At 38.1% G+C, this 20343-nt stretch overlaps 1 protein-coding gene across 6 annotated transcripts in view; it reads right to left on the minus strand.

Moving 5' to 3' along the window:
• Positions 1–20343, minus strand: part of FBXW11 (F-box and WD repeat domain containing 11) — a 117975-nt gene that overhangs the window by 63493 nt on the left and 34139 nt on the right. For 3 of the 6 annotated variants that reach the window (XM_004679214.2, XM_012722221.1, XM_012722223.1), the window contains exon 2: positions 15683–15784. The exons of the other annotated variants lie outside the window; for them this stretch is intronic. In XM_004679214.2, the coding sequence (XP_004679271.1) occupies positions 15683–15784 (102 nt within the window). The remainder of the gene's footprint in view (positions 1–15682; positions 15785–20343) is intronic. 6 annotated transcript variants of the gene reach the window in all.

The raw sequence follows: 20343 nt of genomic DNA on the forward strand, positions 1-20343 counted from the left end.
GTGACCACATGGCGTGGCAGACCTCTCCTGACCCGCCCACTGCTCCCCTCAGCAGTGTACTTCGTCGATCTGCCTGTTCTGCTCCCCACTCTGTCACTGGTGAATCCTCTCACCCTCTGCATCTCTGGCCTGTACCCCAGTTCTGTATGAATAAAAAAAAAAAAAAAGATGGAGATAAGGGTAGAGAACATGTCAGACATGTTGACAAAGCAGAAATAATATAACTTAAGAACTGTAAGAAAGGGGGGCCTCTGTGGTGGCGCAAGGGGTTAAACCACAGCACTATGAAGCTATCCCAGCTACTATAGCAAGAGTCAATCCCCCCAAGTTACCCCCTGGTGCAGTGGTGCAGCTTATTGCTATAAATATGCTGGTTCTCCCCATTCTGTTTCTAGTGAATCCTCTCACCCCACCTGACCCTCCTTGCACTTTTGACCTGCATACCAGCTGTTGTATGCATAAAAAAATAGCATAAATAAATCTTAAAAAGAAAAAAGAACTGGAAAAAAGACTTAAAGAGAAAAGAACAATATCACATAGCCAATAGGTAGAAGTTATAAGCTACCATTCAAGACTGACAAAACTTGGGGCTCTCCCTGGTAGTGCAAGGGGTTAAAGCACAGCACTATGAAACTCTCAGAAACCACTGCAGCACAGGAATTGGACCCTTGGCCAGGGAGCTGACCCCCATGGCATGGCAGACCTCTTCTGACTCTCCTGCTGCTCTCCTAAGCAGTGCATTTCAGTTGATCTGCCTGTTCTGTTTCACTCTGTCTTTGGAGAATCCTCTCACCCCAACACACCTATGGACTGTACCCCAGTTCTGTTAACAATAAATAAATAAATCCTTAAAAAATAAAGTTTTAATTGACAGACTTGTTAATAAAGGATTAAATAACAAGACATTTTTTAAATTGTAAGGAATAATTATATGTTATAACTTATAATTAAATGATAATCAATAGAACATACAGGTAACTTAACTTTTTTTTTATAAAAGCTATGCAGAACAGGATTAAAAAGACTATTATGGCCCTCCCTGGTGGCACAGCCATTTAAAGCACAGCTTTTAAGAAGCTAAAGCCACTTTTGAATGAGTTCGATCCCCAACAGCCCCAGAGGTGATCCACAAGGCGATCCACATGGCTTGGCAGACCTCTCCTGACCTGCCCGCTGCTCCCCTCAGCAGTGTATTTCAGTTGATCTGCCTGTTCTGCTCCTCACTCTGTCTCTGGTGAATCCTCTCACCACCCCTGCACCTCTGACCTGTGCCCAGTTCTGTATGAATAAATAAATAAATAAATAAATCTTAAAAAAAAAAAAGAGACTATAGTTTAAAAAGACATATTCAAATAGGGAGATCTTACAGATCAAATTTTACACCAAAAGTGATCAAAAATTAGATCACACAGATGTGCTAAAGAGAAAAATCAGCTCTTTGATTGAAAGTTAGAATAACTGCCATAAAAAGAAAAAAAAATCTCCTTCAAAATTAAAACTATGGGGCCCTACCTGGTGGCTCAGCAGGTTAAAGAACAGAACTAAAAAGCTAAAGCCACTTCAGCATGAGCTCCGTCCCCACCCCGGAGGTGACCCACATGGGGTGGCAGACAGCTGGCTGCTCCCCTCAGCAGCATACTTTTCAATCTGCCTATTCTGCTCCTCACTCTGTCTCTGGTGAATCTTCTCACTTCTGCACTTCTGGCCTGTACCCCAGTTCTGTATGCATAAATAAATAAATCTTTAAAAAAAATTAAAACTATGGAACAATTTACAAAGCTCCTAACCTGTATGTCCTTTGAAAATCTGATACAATTTCCCCATGATGTCATGTTGATCTGATATATTTTTGTACATTAGTTCCTTGACATGCTCATGTATATGACACACTCAAAAATCACTTCAAAATCTTCTGAAATAAACAAAACAAAATAAATAATAAATAAAAATAAACAAAATATGGGAAAAACAAGCATAAAACCCAGGAAAAATTCAGAAAAAGAAAAAGTTACATGAGGGAATGACCTACCATACATTACAATTCACTGGTAAGTGATTCTAGGGCCCTCCATGGTAGCACAATGGGTAAAATAAAGCACAGCCCTACAAAGCTGGCCACCAATGCTTTGATGCAAGTTAGTCCCCACCCCAGAGGTGACCCACATGGTGCAGAAGACCTCTCCTGTCTTGCCGGCTACTCCACTCAGCAGTGTACTTCACTGATCTGCCAATCCTGCTCCCCACTGTTTCTGGTGAATTCTCTCACTGCCCCTGCACCTCTGGCCTGTATCCCATTTCTGTATGCATAAATAAATAAAATCTTTTTTTAAAAAAAAATGAGGTATTTTACAGCCAATGAATGCAGATTACTTCAGTGTAAGAGTCTCCATGTGTTAATTGTAAACAGTCAGGTAGCAAATACTTTAAATCCCCACCTAGTTTTTGTCACACTGCACTCAATTTCTCTGTCGTGACAAATGGGGGGAGGGGGGAGAGACACTTAAGACGACATTCAGATGAATGACTATAGTCTAATATAACACAATTTACAAAAATGAGGCTGGATATGTTGCCAGATTCTTTTCTAATTAGGTAGAATGTCCAGAAATAGACCCAAGTGCATATAGAAGTGTAGTGCATGATAAAAGTGGCTTCCCAAATCACTGGGGCATGTGATTTGAGTTAGCCATTTGCAGAAAGTAAATTACACCCATACTTATTGAATAGATTACAAACAGATCAGAAATAAAAATTTGAAGGATGACTCCATAAGTTATGGAAGAATATATATATAAATATCTTTTAAAGCCTGGATGTAAAAAAAGGTAATTTAACTAAAAATCTGTATATAATAAAAGGAAAATCTGACTAGATAAAAATTTTAAACTTTTGTTGTATTTTTTTTAAAACCTCATAGTCAAAGGAATAATTGAAAAACTGGGAAAAGATATTTGCAATATGTAGCATAGATCTCTTAAGTTTTTAATTATAAAGGACTGATAGGCCTAAACATTTCCTTTAAATTGAGGGCTGCAAAAATTACCCCTAGCCTAATAGGAAAATAAAAGTAGTATGTCAACTTTTAAAAGATATAAAATAACCCTAAGTAAGAATAGGTATTCAGACTTAGTCATAACTAAAGCGATGCAAATTAATGTTACATATTTTTCATCTAACTTATTGGCAAATATTCAGAAGTACGACACAGTGAAGGCACTGGCACTCTCTTATTTGTCATGGAAAGGCACAGTACAACTGCCATTACTTTTGAACGTGCATTTACCTTTAATCAAGCCAACTGTACTGCTAGGAATTTTTCCTGAAGACAAACTGTAATTTTAGTATGAAAATACATGCGCACAAAGTTAACCATGGGAGCATTATCCATGATTTCAAAAGAAACTCAAAACAACATACATTGCTCATATGTGAGGTACTGGTTGAGTAAACCATAACAACACAAAGGAGTACTACATAGCTTATAAGCAGGAATAAAGAGTACTTCTATGGACTTAAAAGTATTTTCAGAGTGTAATTTCTGGTGAAAAAAGCAAAGTGCAACAGAGTAGCTATGTGCCATGCTACCTTTTATGTAAGAACTGAGTGGAAATGCATTCATTAGTGCTTAAGAAATCCAGGAAGGATAAATCAGAAATGAATGTCATTATCCAGTGGGAACAGGCTGGAAACAATGGAGGAATGTGAATACGACAGAGTGGATGACTACAAGTCTTAGTACTGTTTTGACTCTCAGACAACTATGTTAAATGCCATGCATTCATTCGCTCTCCTTCTCGCTCAAAAAACAAACCAATAAGGATAGGGAAAGAGTAGAATATCAGCAGAAATAAATGAATCTAGATGTATTTCGAATTAACTACAACTTACTGGTATGCCAAAGGCTAACCAAAGTGAACTTAACTTGGTAATTGGATTATATACCATAAACAAAATAAGTTTTAATTATAAAGAAATATTCAGTATAGTTAGCACATTTTCTTTTCAGTGGTCTAGAAAAGCAATTCTAAACCCATGTAATAGGCAATCCATAACTGAGCAAGTTAAGTCAATATATTATGTGAAAATGGAATCAGGTCTGCTTACTGTTAGAAAAGCGAATTATGAACATGAAACTTACTGAAAGTTAGAGTAAATCTATGAGATTGGACTAGAATTGAATTGTAAACTCAAAGTTTTTAGTACGCAGAAAAAAAGGCTTGTGGTTTTTCTTTTTAAAGAAATAAAGTTGGGGCCCTCCCTGGTGGCACAGTGGGTTAAAGCACAGCACTGAGATGCTAAAGCCACTTCCGGCCCCGGAGGTGATCCCACATGGTGAGGCAGACCTCTCCTCAAGTGCCCCCTGCTCCCCTCAGCAGTGTACTTCAACAATCTACCTGTTCTGCTCCCTACTGTCTCTGGTGATTCCTCTCACCGCCCTTGCACCTCTGGCCTGTACTCCAGTTCATGTATGCATAAATAAATAAATCTTTAAAAAAAAATAAAGAGATGAAGTTATACATATATTACAAGTTTGGCTGAAAGTCTAGAAGCAGGGTTTCTTGAAGAACTGACTGGTTCCAGGGATTATAACTCACCGAATAAAATAGGAAACCATGAGTCTATACTGATAGAGTAAAAAAAATAATGAAATTCTAATTAAAAGAAAATCTATACTATTTAAAGTACCTCTCCACAAAATCCTTAATTACAAAGGGAGAAAGGGCAACTTCAGAATCACAAGCACATTACCAGAGAGCACCCCAATCAATCAAGTTAAATCAAGGTATTCACCATCATTAATGAGACAAATAAAAATCATCCTTCATCAGATAGGAATTGACATTCCTACTGAAGACATATAACCTGTATCTAATCATAAGGAAACAATACACAAGCCCAAACTGACAGACTTACTACAAAATAATGTGACCAGTAATCTTCTAAAGTGTCAAAGTCAACGAAAGTCCAGCAAAGACTGAGAAATGTTCTGAGTTGAAAGAAACCAAAGGGTGAAAAAGTCAAGGTAATATTCTGAAGTGAATACTTTTGCTATTAAGGGCATTATCAGGACCCTTGATAAAACAGACTGAGGACTATAACATAGCAATGTAAACTTACTGATTTTATACCCATATTATAATTACATATAGAGTATCGTCCTTTACAGGAAATATATGATAAAACATTATCCACATGACAAAGCATTCAGAAAGCTGTACTTACAAGTAGATAGTTTTTTGTAGACTTGCATAGTTTGAGAGTATCTCAAAATAAGTAATCTTTTGACGGCTAATTTACAATGATCAGAACCCTCCCTAGTGGTGCAGGGATTAAGGTGTAGCACTATGAAGCTATCTGCAGCCACGGCCCCATGAGTTCGATCCCCAGCCAGGGAGGTGACACACATAGCATGGCAGATGTCTCCTAACTCACTTGCTGCTCCCCTCAGCAGTGTATTTCAGTAGCACAACCTATTCTGTTCCCCATTCTATCTCTAGTGAATCCTCTCACCCTCCTGCGCCTCTGGCCTATACCCCAGTCCTTGTATGCATAAATAATCTTTTTTTTTTTTAAATAGCAAACACTTCAAATTGTGGGATCATATCCTTGGAAAAACATGTACTGAGATTTTTGTGAATTGTTTCACCACTGCTGTCAAGTGACCTTAATAAAATGTCTCAAACTAGTAGTGACTGAGAACATTACAGGATCATGTCTTCTCTGAATCATTTACTATTAGTCAGTAATCAGGGATTTATCAATCCCATCCTTTTCTGGAACTTTCAAATTTTCTTTAAAATTAATTAGGTATTATCTGTTTTTTTAATATTTATTTATTTATGCATACAGAACTGGGGTAAAGGCCAGAGGTGCAGGAGTGGTGAGAGGATTCACCAGAGACAAAGCAGGGAGCAGAACAGGCTGACTGACAAAGTACACTGCTGAGGGGAGCAGCAGGCAGATCAGGAGAGGCCTGCCACGCCATGTGGGTCACCTCCACCTCCAGGGTGTGGGATTGAACTCATGTTGAAGTGGCTTTAGCTTCTTAGTGCTGTGCTTTAACTCACTGCACTACCAAGGAGGGCCCAGTATTATTGTTCTTTTAATGGTAATTATTCTGATCCTTAATTTTCCCATTCTTTTTTTTTTTTTTTAAAGATTTATTTATTTGTGCGTACAGAACTGGGGTACAGACCAGAGACTCAAGAGTGGCGAAAGACCTCACCAGAGACAGAGCGGGGAGCAGAATAGGCAGATCGACGAAGTACACTGCTGAGGGGAGCAGCGGGCGGGTCAGGAGAGGTCTGCCACGCCATGTGGTCACCTCCGGGGCAGGCGGGAATCGAACTCATGCGGAAGTGGTTTCAGCTTCTTAGTGCTGTGCTTTAACCCGCTGCGCCACTAGGGAGGGCCCTTTTTTTTCTTTTTAAGATTTATTTATTTATTCATACAGAACTGGGGTACAGGCCAGAGGTACAGGGGCAGTGAGAGGGTTCACCAGAGACAGAGCAGGAAGCAGAACAGAAGATGGGTAAGTACACTGCTGAGGGGAGCAGTAGGCAGGACAGGAGAGGTCTACCACACCATGTGGATCACCTCCAGGGCCAGGGATCAAACTGCGTCCTAACCCAGTGTACCACCAGAGAGGACCAAATTTTTCCTTTCTTATTGTCTTAAAGGTGTTAGATCAAACAGTTGCCTTTCTGTTCAAATTAAATAACTATGGTATATGAGAGATTTAACAAGGACTCCAAGAATTGGCTGCTGGCTTTCTAAAGGGAAGAAAGGATGGAAAGAACCTCTCTTAGGTTAGGTGAAGAATCTTTAACATGACACCTGGTGGTAAACAAATGTATAAAGGATGTATGATCTATGCTTTCTAAAGTACTTTCTGAATAATCTCATTCTGGTAGAATTACCACAATTCTGATCTTGAGTCATATCACCCAGATAATTCAACAGGAAGCCACATAGGCCTGCAAAGCCATTATGTGTTAGAAAAATGCCTGTGATTGTTGTTTTTTTTTTTCCCTTTACTATCCATACCCAAGAGTAGTAGATCTTCTTTTAGTAAGCATGCCTTAGCTGATTGAACATATACTCAACTCATGCAAAGGAAAGCTGCCATTTATGAAGAGACTTTTGAATTTAGAGCTTACTACTAAATCATGCAGCACAGAATTGTTAAAAGTTTTCCAAAATAATGTTCAAAGCTAGTGAGGGCACAATGAAATCCAAATCCTGTGGGAAAACAATTTGACAAAACATACAGTGTATCTCCTAAGTAATTAAAATGAAAGTGAAAAATTATGTACACAGATGGTGACTCATTTTCTTGATTCATTCTTTTTTTCCATTCATTCAAAAAAAATGACACATTATGGGATGGTCATGAAATATGTTACAAGATAATTTCAAATTATATTATTAGAAACTATAAGTAATAGTCAAACATTTACAATTACCCTGAATAACCATACAAAGCTTATAAAGTAAAAGGCACATATATTCTCAACTATGTAAAACATGTGAAGATTAAAAACTAAAAGAAAATAAGTCAAAATATCAAGAATGACACATCCTAAATTGATAGTTATACCTCAATTTTCTTTATATTTCCATTCCAAAATTCCACAATATGCATTTATTGCTTTTATTATCCGTTTTTAAAAATTAGTAAAGAATATTTTTTAAGCAAAATAAAACTACTACAAGCTAACCTTCAAAGAAAAATTAATTTTCACACCGTAACTTATGGCTGAGCCAAGAACTATTATTACAGGTGGTGTCCCCCTGGAGTGGGAGTTCCTGGTGAGAACAGATAGCCCTAGGGAAAATGCTTAAAAATACTGCATTTTGGGGCCCTCACTGGTGGCGCAGCGGGTTTAAATCACAGCACAAAGAAGCTTAAGCCACTTCTGCATGAGTTCAATCCCCGCCTGCCCCGGCGGCGGAGGAGAGGATGAGATCCACATGGTGAGGCAGACCTCTCCTGACCCGCCCACTGCTCCCCTCTGCAAAGTACATCGTCGATCTGCCTGTTCTGTGCCCCACTCTGTCTCTGGTGAAACCTCTCACCCTCCGCATCTCTGGCCTGTACCCCAGTTCTGTACGAATAAATAAATCTTTAAAAAAAAATACTGCATTTTGGGGTAGAGTGACAAAGCAATGTAAGGGGCTGAGGAAGGGGATGTGGACTCAGTCAGTCTTCGGAATTCAGCATTTTCAGATCTTCAGCATCTGGGGTCTTCAGCGGATTTCAGCTCCCACCATGAAGAGCTTCCAGAAGGCTGTTGTGGGCCTCTGAACTGGGATGCCTCTAGCAATCAACCTCAGAATGGGAAAGTCTGGAGGCTTTACAAATGGCCAAGTGACGGAGGCCCTCCCTGGTGGCGCAGTGGGTTAAAGCGCAGCACTGCAAGCAAGCCACAGCCACTTCAGCCACTTCCATCACCTGCCCTAGATGTGATCTACATGACCACATGGTGTGGCAGACCTCTCCTGTCTCGCCCGCTGCTCCCCTCAGCAGTGTACTTCATCGATATGCCTGTTCTGCTCCCCACTCTGTCTCTGGTGAATCCTCTCACCAACCCTGTAACTCTGGCCTTTACCCAGTTGTGTGTGAATAAATAAACAAATCTTAAAAAAAAAAAAAAAAAAGGTGGCCGAGTGACTGAAACTGTTCAGTTTCGCTGCTGTTAAGCCCAGCAGAGAAGGCAAGGATCAGGAGCTGGGCGCCTCACTGAGCTGCTAAAGTGTGGCCATTTGTCAGATGGTTCACCTGCTGCTGCTCTGAGTCTTGCTGGGGCATCCTGGCATCTCCGGGAGCACCTCTTGTTGTGTCTTCTATTGTGTTTGTGAGTTGGAAACTGGCCTAGAAACTGGCCGTCATATGTTCCAGGTCAGCAGAGGCAGGTGGACACAAGGCCTATTGTTTGGGAGAGGAGCTCTGAGTCCTCAGTGGTGGAAAGACACCATCTTAAGCTGCTTTTGTTTAAGACTGAAATACACTGGACACTGCTTCGGATGAGGTAAACTATCATTTTTGGCCTCAATAACTGTTTCTCCCTGGTTTGTTTAATAAATCCTATGGCTGTTGTTCTCTGAGCCTGAGTAGTCTTGCAACTGTGCACATGGGTGAAGACCTCAGTGACCAGTAAACTATTTGGGAGTGTGCTTGGCCAGTTTTAGTGCCCCTTGCTGCCCTGTATCAATACAAGGTAATTTTTCAATTCATATGACAAGCTCACAGAACTAAGTCCAAAGTCGTTCAACAGTGACAGTAAATACTAATATACCAGGTAATCCTAGCAATTCTTAGAGATGGCTATTCCTTCACATTTCAGTTTATTGTGACTATTCAGGTACTACTTTAGTAGCATGTGGACAAGACATGAGTCTTTTTCTCATAGAACCTGAATTCAGGTGGGGGACAAAGATGACAGGAATAAAAAAGGCAGGCACAGAACATAATTTTAGTCAGGGCTATGAGAAAAAATAAAGCAGGGTGAATGAACACAATGAAAATAGGTTATTTTAGATTGCATGGTCAGAAAAGTCCTCTAAAGAGATATTTGATCGTGTGAGCTACTAGTATGCTACTGGTATCATAACATAAATAGCACTCCTATTGTGTAACTGTTTTAAAAACTAGAAAATTCTATTTACAACTTAAAATAGTTAAACCCTATGAAAATAGTTTCTCCTCTAAAAGGTAGTAAATTTTATTGGAATTAGAGATTTGTTTTAAATCCCGGCATTGTCACTTAGTAAATAGGTGTTCTTAGCAAGTCACAAGCTTTCTGTCTCTAAGTTACCAATTTTGCCTCTTTGGACTGTAAGTTTGGCCTCTTTTCAGTCACCAGTTAATTTCATGTGTCAACTTGGTGATGCTATGTTAGTCAAGCACTAGTTGAGGTATTGCTGTGAAGGTATTCTGTAGATGTGATTACATTTAAAATTAGGAGACGCTGAGTAAACCTTATTACTCTCGATAATGTATGTGGACCTCACCCAATAAATTGAAGGCCTTAAGAGCAAAGTTCTCTATCTGAAGACTGGAACAAAAATCCTGTTTCCCACCTGTGGGCCTATCCCACATTATTTCACATTTGTCTGTCCCTACCATCACAAGTCAATTCCCTAAAATCATTGCTTGTCTGTATGACTACTACTGATTCTGCTTCTCTAGAGAACCTGAATACACTGGTTAATGTTAGAGTTGGTCTCCCTACCTCCTTTCTCTCCATTCTGTTATCTACTAATAGCCAAAGAACCTCCTAACATGATAGTGGGATAAAGTACTCCTCTGGTCAAAATGTTCTAATAACTTCCTATCTCAGGCAGAATAAAAGCCCCAAGTCTTGGAGTACCCAACACCCCTTTTTCTCCCCTAACACTCACTACCAACGTAACATATTGTGTTTTACTCATTTTTCTTCCCTCCCCACTAAAATGTATAGGCCCTAAGGTAGCATGGCTTTCCCTCTGTTTTTGTACATTCCTATATACCCAGCCCTAACAATAATACCTGGCACAAAGCAGAAACATAAAAATGTATGCTGCTTGAAGAAAAAACAAATGAATGAACCAAGGGTGATTTTTAATTTAGTCTCTAAGAGCTATGTTTCCCAACTTTCTACACTGGGCATTTATTTCTATTATAATCATACATTGCTGATAATAATACAAATTAGAATCTATATGGACAAAGTTTGGTCAAAATTTAAAAGGCTTAAGAACATTTACACCCTTTGACTCCAAATTTTCCAATGAAGACCATAACACTAAGGAATTATAGTCATACAATAAAATTTAATGTCAACAAGAAACTAATAAAACCATTGTGTACCCAGATGAGGCGGCTGTACAATTAATCAAAGTGTAGACCTAGAGCGGCACAGAGGTTAAAGACACAGCACCATCAAGCTACTACCAGCCACTGCAATGTGAGCTTGATCCCTAGGCAAAGAGATAACATGGTATAGCAGATCTCCCCTGTCTCTCTCAGCAGTGTACTTCAGTAGATCCCTCTGTTCTCCTCCCTACTGTCTCTGGTGAATACTCACCCCCTACACTTCTTGCCTCTTGCATGCATAAATAAATCTTTAAAGTGAAAGAAAGCAGACCTAAGTTTACTAACACAAAGCATATTGATAAAAATCAGGTCACAATTTAGTATATAAAGTATGAGCCAATATAAAATAAGACACACACACAGAAATAAAATGTCAAGATAAAATAAAAAATGGATACTAAAATGAAGTGATTATGGTTAAATGGTTAATTCTTAGTTATACCTCCCTACAGTCTAAAATAAAGCAACAGAAATACATATTTCCAGTATTTGTAAGCAACATATCATCCGCAGTAAGATATATTACATCCCTTAGGTTTTAAAAAATAGGAAGAGATTTTTTCAAATGATCTGAATCCTATTTACTTTTCATAGCCTCAAATTATCAATCCTGTATTCTGTCTTAGAAATCATAAATTAAAACTATTAATAAAGCAAGGACTGCACATATTCAAAATAGAAAAGAAACAAAAAAGGCAGCTGTCAAGAAGTTGTATGAATTTACTACCCAGCACAATCTGCACTGGTGTAGGTGACGGTACTGATATTTGATTCACATGGTCCTCACTTTCACTCCAAATAATCAGTCCTACCTGGGAAATAGCTAATTAGTAACACTCTCCTCAGCTGAAAGCCTGCAAATGGCATCCCCAACCAAACTTGCTAGTCTACTATAGCAAATTCCTGCATTCTAGGTATGTTAACTTGAAACTTTTAACACTAAAAATAAAATGGCATTTATTTCAACCTAAAAATGAGTTGCCAAGTTGCTGTCACCACAGCATGGTGACTAGAACTAGCTTTGCAGTTATCCAACCCAGGCTCATAATCCAACTCTGCCAATGAAATAAATGTGTAACCTTAGGCAAGCCAATTCAACTCTGTAACTTCAGATACAGAAAAGGCCAAGATAATGACTCCCTAATGCACAAATGATTCGAATGACTTACATCCTAGAGCCCAATATATAGAAAGGTAGAAAATAAATGACACTATTATTAACACTGGCATCATTCTGTGCCACAGAGGTTTTAGAGTATTGCATTATTTTGCAAGGTCTGACTCCTGATTACCTGATAAACAATCAACTGGCTGAATCTGGGTATCGGAAATAACCTAAATATTGACTCAATTCATCTTGGTGTAAAGACATCCAGTTATTCCAGTTCAACAATTCTTAAAAATTGTTGAGGGTTAGACCTCATTTAAATTGGTTCACATTTTTTTAAAAACTCAAAAGATGTTTGGCTAAAAATACATAGAGATTTCCGAGTTTAACTACACACACACGCAAGCGCGCACATGCACTTCATTTGTGAGTCAGTCTGAATTTTCCTTTGCAGGTCTAATTAACTACAGTGGGCATCTACAGAGCAGAGAGTAAGTCTGTTGTTCACCTTTATATGTACAGCACTAGTATAAGTCCTGGCACATACCAAGTGTTCTTTAAATATTCACAGTACTTAATCTAGAGAAAAGTCATTCAGGAACCTTAAGAGCGCTCATACTAGAAAAAGATATAACCTCCCAATAAAAATTTGGCATTTTTCTTCTTCTATTTTCAACAAGTGACTACACAAGCTACACATCAGATGTTAATACTAAAGTTTCACAAACAAAAGACAGAAAACTCTAGGAATAGTAGCACCCCAATACAAAGAAAACCAGTTTTGTTGTCAGGTGAAATCTGGAGTTAAAATGTCAGCTCCGGGCCCTCCCTGGTGGCGCAGCGGGTTAAAGCACAGCACAGAGAAGCTTAAACCACTTCCGCATGAGTTCGATTCCCGCCTAGGAGGTGACCCATATGGCGTGACAGACCTCTCCTGCCCCCCCGCTGCTCCCCTCAGCACTGTATTTCAGTCTATCTGCCTGTTCTGTACCCCACTCTGTCTCTGGTGAATCCTCTCACCCTCCGCATCTCTGGCCTGTACCCCAGTTCTGTACGAATAAATAAATAAACCTTTAAAAAAAAAATGTCAGCTCCATCTGTTTATGGCTACATAAATACTAACTTGTGTCCAATTACATGTATCAGCTCTAAGACTCAGTTTCCATAGCTATAAAATAGGGATAATAATACCTAACCATAAACCTAATACACGCAAAGCACCAATTACAATTGTTAGTAATTTTTATTTTTTGACAATTTTACTCCGGTAAATGAATGATATATTTAACTCTTGGTTGATCAGCCCTTTTTGCCTTTTCACAGAAAGCACAAACTAGAAGGACTGTAGCATGACTATCTTTTCTTCTGTTTTTCAGAAGGTGCACTAACTCGGTCAAGTAGGCTAACTGGGCAAAGCTGAAACTGCTCATGGGTTCACTATAATGATTTTAGGGAGATTCAATCAACCAGAGCTAAAGCTAAGTCAACCAGGCTCTGCCCTCTTCAGGTATCCTGTTCTAAATGGGCTTGCTGAGAGCTGTCCAATATCAACCAAGAGTGATCTTGGTGATAAACCAAAGATGCAGCAGAGCAACAATGGGCATTCTTTAAAAGTCTAAACCCCAAATAAATCACAACATTTTAGTACTGTATAGAGACTGGAGATAGAAGTGTAGGAAAAATGGAGATAAAACAGTATGCAAAACTAATGAGGAAAAAGGAAGGTCTAGTATTCCAGGCTCATTAATACTTTCCACTCACAAATGGAACAAAACAGAATAATGCTCCCAACCAGCTGAGTACATATTTCATTTTCTGTACTGCATACTTCAATTATATACTACAGAAAACAAAAGTCTCACAAGTAAACAAAATTCCCTATATACCTCTAAAGACAGTATTTGTTCCATTCACATTTCAGTGACTACCAATCAACACTTCACCTTATTCAAGGTCCAACCAAGGCAATGTTCACATACATTTTTCTCTCAAATGATTTTCACATGAGAAAGGAATGGAAGAACTTTTAAAAAATCGGGGGTTCCATTTTCAGTAAGGTAGGAACCCGTATTTCCTCCCACTCATGCCATCTTCAGAAAATGCACAATACCATTACTAAAATATAGTGAATGTTGCCTTCCAACAGTGATTTACTTTAAAATGAGAGTAATGATAAGACCTCATTAACAAGTACATTTCTTCCCCTACTAATGTTTCTGGGGAAAAAAAGTTGGATCAGTCCACTGAAAACCAACTGTAATATTTAAGTAAGCATTTTCAGAAAAAGTAGACATACACTATTATTATAATGTAATGTGCATTATTTAGTACCAAGGAGATTACACACAATAATGTCTTTTCAACATTTTTTGTTAAAAGTTGCATCACATGCAAGGGAGCTGTTTTCCCAAAGATAAATACATGTTACACTGGAGCATCACTAAAAGGTCTAACCCCTGGACTCTTGTAAGTTATGACCCACACTTTTATAGATTCTAAGGCAACATGATCGCATAGAGAATTCACTCACAAATTAATTGCCAGTACTGTCTTCTAAAGAAAGCAATTTGAATCAATAACCTCACCAATGCTACTCAGAATGTTTGCCAACAAGTAAATTAAATGCACAGTCCCAATATGAGGGAAATTTCCCTCCTTCCTGGCTCCCCAGCTCCATTAAACTGTAAACATGAATAGAAAGATAACCTTGAGAACAGTAAAGTCACCCAGGCCATCAAAAATATCTAACTCATTTCCTGATTGTATAGTTTTTTTCCTACAACCAGGCAGCCTCAACAGGATGCTGGGAATTTAATACTGTGTTTTAAAGATACTTCAAACTGTCTGAAGTATGCAACGATGAGAGCTGAATACTGCAAACCATACTTAATTAAATACATGCTTTCTCTAAGCAGAGCTTCCCCAAGAAAGCCACAATACTTTTTCTGCCTTGGCCCTCAAAGTCCACCCCAATAAGTGAGGTCAGCCCAACTGCACTCCTAACAGTTTTTTGTTCCTGTGCATCTCCTCCCATCCCCCTCCCACCCCACAAAGTTTTACTTTTATCTGTGGAATTCTCTGCCAGCCTCAGCCTGGAAAACTGGGTTGACGAACCCTGAGGACAGGTGTCAGATCTGGCCTTTGGAGGTGGCCCAAACTGACAGTTATTGGCAGCATAAAGCTGTGATCTTTAGAAACTTCAATTTGAGGCTTTATACCATTAATGATTCCCTTTCTACTCCTTTTTTTGAAGGAGGAAGAGAAAGCAAGCCAAAAGGATGACTTTCAAAATAGAAAAATCACCACTTTAATTATGAAACTCTCCCAACTCAACAAAGAACTGTTAAATGTAGCCAAATGGAAAATGTCAGGTTTTTTTTGGGAGGGTGGGGGTCAGGGGAGGGGGGTGGTTCATGCGCAACTATTAAAACAAAAGAATCACAACTTCAAGGTGGGAGGGTTAGGGTATAAAAAGGAATAAAAAGCAGGAGCAGAAAAAGAGGAGTGGAACAGGGCCCAGCCAAAGACCCACTTGCTCAGAAGGGCCCCTCTCTTGGACTAACACCTCCATGTGGGGCACCCAGGCTGGAGGAAAGCAGAGGGTTACACAGAACATTTAGCAGACTTAACATTGGATTAAACACACTACTGCAAGTTTCAACAATGTTCAAGGCATACGTAAAAAACACATTTACAACAAGAAAGAAGAGAGGCACCTGGAGACATCTGACACTGGGCATGCTCTGCAGGCAACTCAGTGCGCACATGCTCTCTACCAGGTTGGCGCAGCCTAGCCACAAAGACCTTGGCACAGAACACTGCAGGATGACAAAAAGGAAGGAAGAGAAGAAGCAGTTAGAGGCCGCAACAAATCACTCCTTCACACAGGCAACTTGAATGTTAGTTGGGCAGGGGAGGCACCCTTGGAGGTCTGAAGGTCAGGGAAGGTGGTCCTAGACAATTCACTAAAACTTTGGGAGAGGGCCCACTTTCTGTCCTACAGAGAGGAGGTTTCTGCTGCCAACTACTATTCTTTGGGACACAGGGAACAGAATCAAGAGGGGGAGAGAATGTTTAAATGAAAACCCACTAAAGGGAATTGTGAAAGTTTGAGTGCAAAACAAGATTAGTGGTGAGACTGTGACAATTACTTCAGAAAAGTAAGTTTCTGGTATATGTCAGAGAATTGTAACTGCCACCATTATAAGGACCTACCATGTGCCAGGCACTTTAAGTGGGTTTCTAATTCCCACGCCACAGTGTAAGGAAACAGACTCAGAGGTTAAGTCATTTGCACAAGGACACACAGTAAAAGGAGGGGAGAGCCAGAATTTCAAACCTTAGTTTGTCTGCAAGTAAAACCCACATTCATTCCACACGACTATATGATGCCTCTATTGTCAAAACTTTGACCATCCAATTTTTTATCCTGTGGGTAGAGAGGTTTGCATTTCCCTAAAGTGAAAATGCAGGAGACCTAGAGGCATTAGGCAAAAGGAACATGCAAGATGAGTGATAGATTGATAGATATAAGCAATAAAACAGCTAGTTAATAATAATACATTGGTTTTTCAGTGTCACCCACATTTCTGCCTTCCAAAAACAAACTTAAAAATGTCATGATATATAGACAATGGATTATTACTCAACAATCAAAAATGATAAACACATGCCTTTTGCAGCAACATGGATGGAGCTGGAAGGGATCATGCTTAGCGAAATAAGTCAGAAAGAAAAAGAAAATAAGTCAGAAACCTGGATGGTTTCACTCATAGCAGGAGTATAAAGGATCAGGGGGAAATAGTAATAATAATAATGAACAACTATATACCAGAGACATTTTACAGGGGTGGAGTGGGGAATGGGATCAAAAACAGAAGAGGGTGGGAAAAATGCACTGGACTATGGTGATGGCACACAAGTGATTTGGTGATGGGAAGCCCATGGGGATTACAGCTGAGATGGAAAAGGGCACAAAATGATGTAAAAATAGACTATTATGTTAAAAAATAAATAAATAAAAATTTTAAAAATGGCATGATAATACATTTTGGACTGTTTACAAAGTTTATTTGATTTGAAGAATTAAATGCTTATTTCATTTACCCATTCCCATTCTCTTTTAAAGGCTTGATGATTTTAAGAGAATTAAGAAAAAATATATAAATGAATATATGCATTATGGCTAATACTTAATAACCATGTTTCTTTATGGTATTCAATAAATACATTTTTGGACCTAAGATCAATTAATTTACTTTGGTAAAATCAATGATCATGCAAAAAAAAAAAAAAAAACCCTGAAAGTATGTGCTTGGGTTCAACGAAAATACCCCATAAATCTCAGACCCAACATCATAAACTTGTTTATCCTAACCATAATTAGAATGCTCAAACACCTTCATTGTCCTGGGACAGTCTAGGTTTACATTTTTTTGTCCCATTTTAACTTTCACCAAACCCTTGTGGCTTGGTAAGATTTCTATGGTCACCACCAAGATGTTATAAACAAAAACAGCTTTGCTTGAAATAAAAAAAACCTGGGCTCCTATTGTATACTTGCCAACTAGTAGCTACATTTTACCTATAACATAATCATAATCTGAGATCATTGAGAAAAGGCATTTTGAAAGAATATAAAAATCAGAGGAATTAAGTGGCATAAAAAATTGAGGGGCCTTTTGGTAATAATGAAAATGCCATCCATTCCAACATGTGCCTTTATTTCAAAAGCTTACCATAGTCAATACAGAAGTGTAGCACTGGTTATTCCAAGCAAGTGTATTTTGTCAACAACACTTTTGGAGTGCCACAAAAGATTCTGAAAAATGTTTACATAATATACTGAACATTATTTGCCATTGAGCAAGCTCTTGTTATGTGCTAGACATCTAGTATACATAGTAAACCTCACAGAAGTTTGTGTAAGACAGTTATTATTCCATTTTACAAAGGAGAAAACCAAGGACCAGGAAAGCTGTACTTGTTAAAAAAGAAACTTTCCAAGAGGCAAAAGACTAAGAGCTAACTGATGACAGAATCAGAACTAGAAGTTAACTCTACCTGACTTTAAGAAAATTTATTTTCTTAGACAAATAACAAGTTCTGTATATGGAGCAAATGCTTGTTAAAAGAAATATACTAAAATGTATCAGAAGGAGAGAAGCAGGCAAAAGGCCTACATATTATATCACAGATATTTAATTTAAAAAACTTCCAAAACCCCTTAGAGTTCAATTAAACCTTTTTTTTTTTAATCTTTGTGGTTATCTAAATTATACAGTCGTTCAAATCTGAGAACAGAGTTTAAGGATTATCCATATTCAGCATGTCATACCAAATCAACACCAAAGCACATCTGCAAATCAATTTTCATTTACTATGTAAATAGAGTCAAGTTCATTCTGTAAAGTTTAATGTGTATTTGCCTGAAAGGGTAGAAACTATTAAGCCATAAGGTACTATACCCTGATCAAATACTGCTGTGAACTTAAGATCTAAAACCAAAAAAAAGAAAGTTTCACATTCAATAAATCAAAGACTCGAACTATACACCTAGAAGTCCATTTAGCCCAACCTCCCACCCCTGACCTGAAAAGTGAAAAAACTGAAGTCCAGAGAAGAAATATAATTAATTTTCAAAGATTTCTCAATCATATATGATAGACACAAAAATACAGAAAAGCTAAGATTTTCTGAGAATTTAATTTTTAAAAAGTACCATTTTATTGAAAGTGTATTACTTGATATTGAACTTGTGTATTAAGAGAAAACTTTGTGTCCTTTGAAGGTTTAATTTCTATGAGTTTATCTTTATAATATCCATGGAAGATATGGTGGGGTATAGAGAATGATGTCCATATATATAAAAGTAAACAGACCTACTTTCATACTCAATCACTTTGAAACTAAGTGACAGTGCTAAAAAACAGCTTTGCTCAGAAGGAAAAAAAAAATGTTACTAGAGGTGATACAGACATTCTTTACTAAGGAAGTCTTTATCTGCTGGTCCAAACAAGATTCCTCTCAAGTCTAATGGACCAAGAGGACATTGATTCACTTAAAAAACAAGTAAAAACGGAAAGTTCTCCATTTATCAACCAAAGAGCATTAAAATGTAGGTAGGGCACAGCAGAAATGGATTCTTTTAAGTTTCTAATTTTAAATTTAGGATTCTTGTTGGAAATTCATGTTGACTAATGTTGAATGACCACTATTCATTATTCCTTAACTGAATAATGTAAAAATATCTTCATATTAGCTGTATTCACAATGTACACTACTGTCTCCATTTTTGTTTAAGCTAACATTGGGCTGCTAACTTTAAACTTCTGGAACATTATCTTACTGTTTTAAGTCAGTCTGAAGAACTTCCCTGATACCATGGCTATTTACCAATTTTGACAAATAATTATTGACACATTATGCTAATAACAATATAAACTAAGCTTCTCTCCTCTAGAGATTTCAGCTTCAAGCTCAAGAGAAACCCCGAGGGATCACAATGGAGCTACTTAAGAGGACTCTAGGGAGTAGAAAATCCGAAGAACTGTTAAGTTATATTTCACATCCAGCATTCTAATTTAAGATTGTTCTAATTTGAGAGAATAGGAAATGATCATATGGGACTCTAAAACTAACAGCAAATGCCCAATTCGATTGATTACATTTTTCGATTCCTATAGCCAAAGAAAATAACATTAGTCAAGAAAACCAGTTATTTTATTAACTCTGTCATAAATATTGTATAATAATAATAATAAAAAAAATCAGGGCCCCCATGCTGAGAAACACTAAATCAGTAAAGGCAAAAAGAATAGTGATTGGCATTTTTCAAAAGCAAAGTTATTAAAAGAGGTAGGAGAGAAATGTCCTAAGCTCTCTTCCCATTGCCATAGGAACCACAAATTAAAAGGGTAAAGTAGTTGCAGGCACCTTGTCTCCTGATTGGCTGGCTTGAAGAAGAACTCACAAAAGCTAACTGGTCTGTTTCTATATGGAGTTGGTTTGAATATCCTGCCCTGAATCCTTCTCAAAGAGGCAATTCTTTTAAAAGTTACCCAAGAGGTATTTTATGTTAATCATCACTAATGTCACTATGATTTAGAAATCTGCCTTATTATAGGTTTCTAAAATCCCCCAGTTTTTTCTCTAAACCACTTCCCAAAAAATCATTACCAGCCCCTTTATGCCTATCATTAACATGTTTGAGATAACCAAGCCGAGTGGCTTAAATACTATTCCATTCAACAACCAAAAAAACACCTTATATCTGCAGACAGAAAAGCAATTAACATTCTCTCTCCTCTCCAGGAGGGAATCTTGAGAATGTGCAATTAACACACACACACACACACACACACACACACACACACAC

This window comes from Condylura cristata, unplaced genomic scaffold (genome assembly GCF_000260355.1).
Source record: "Condylura cristata isolate star-nosed mole 26May11 unplaced genomic scaffold, ConCri1.0 scaffold00008, whole genome shotgun sequence".
Lineage (NCBI taxonomy): Eukaryota > Metazoa > Chordata > Mammalia > Eulipotyphla > Talpidae > Condylura > Condylura cristata.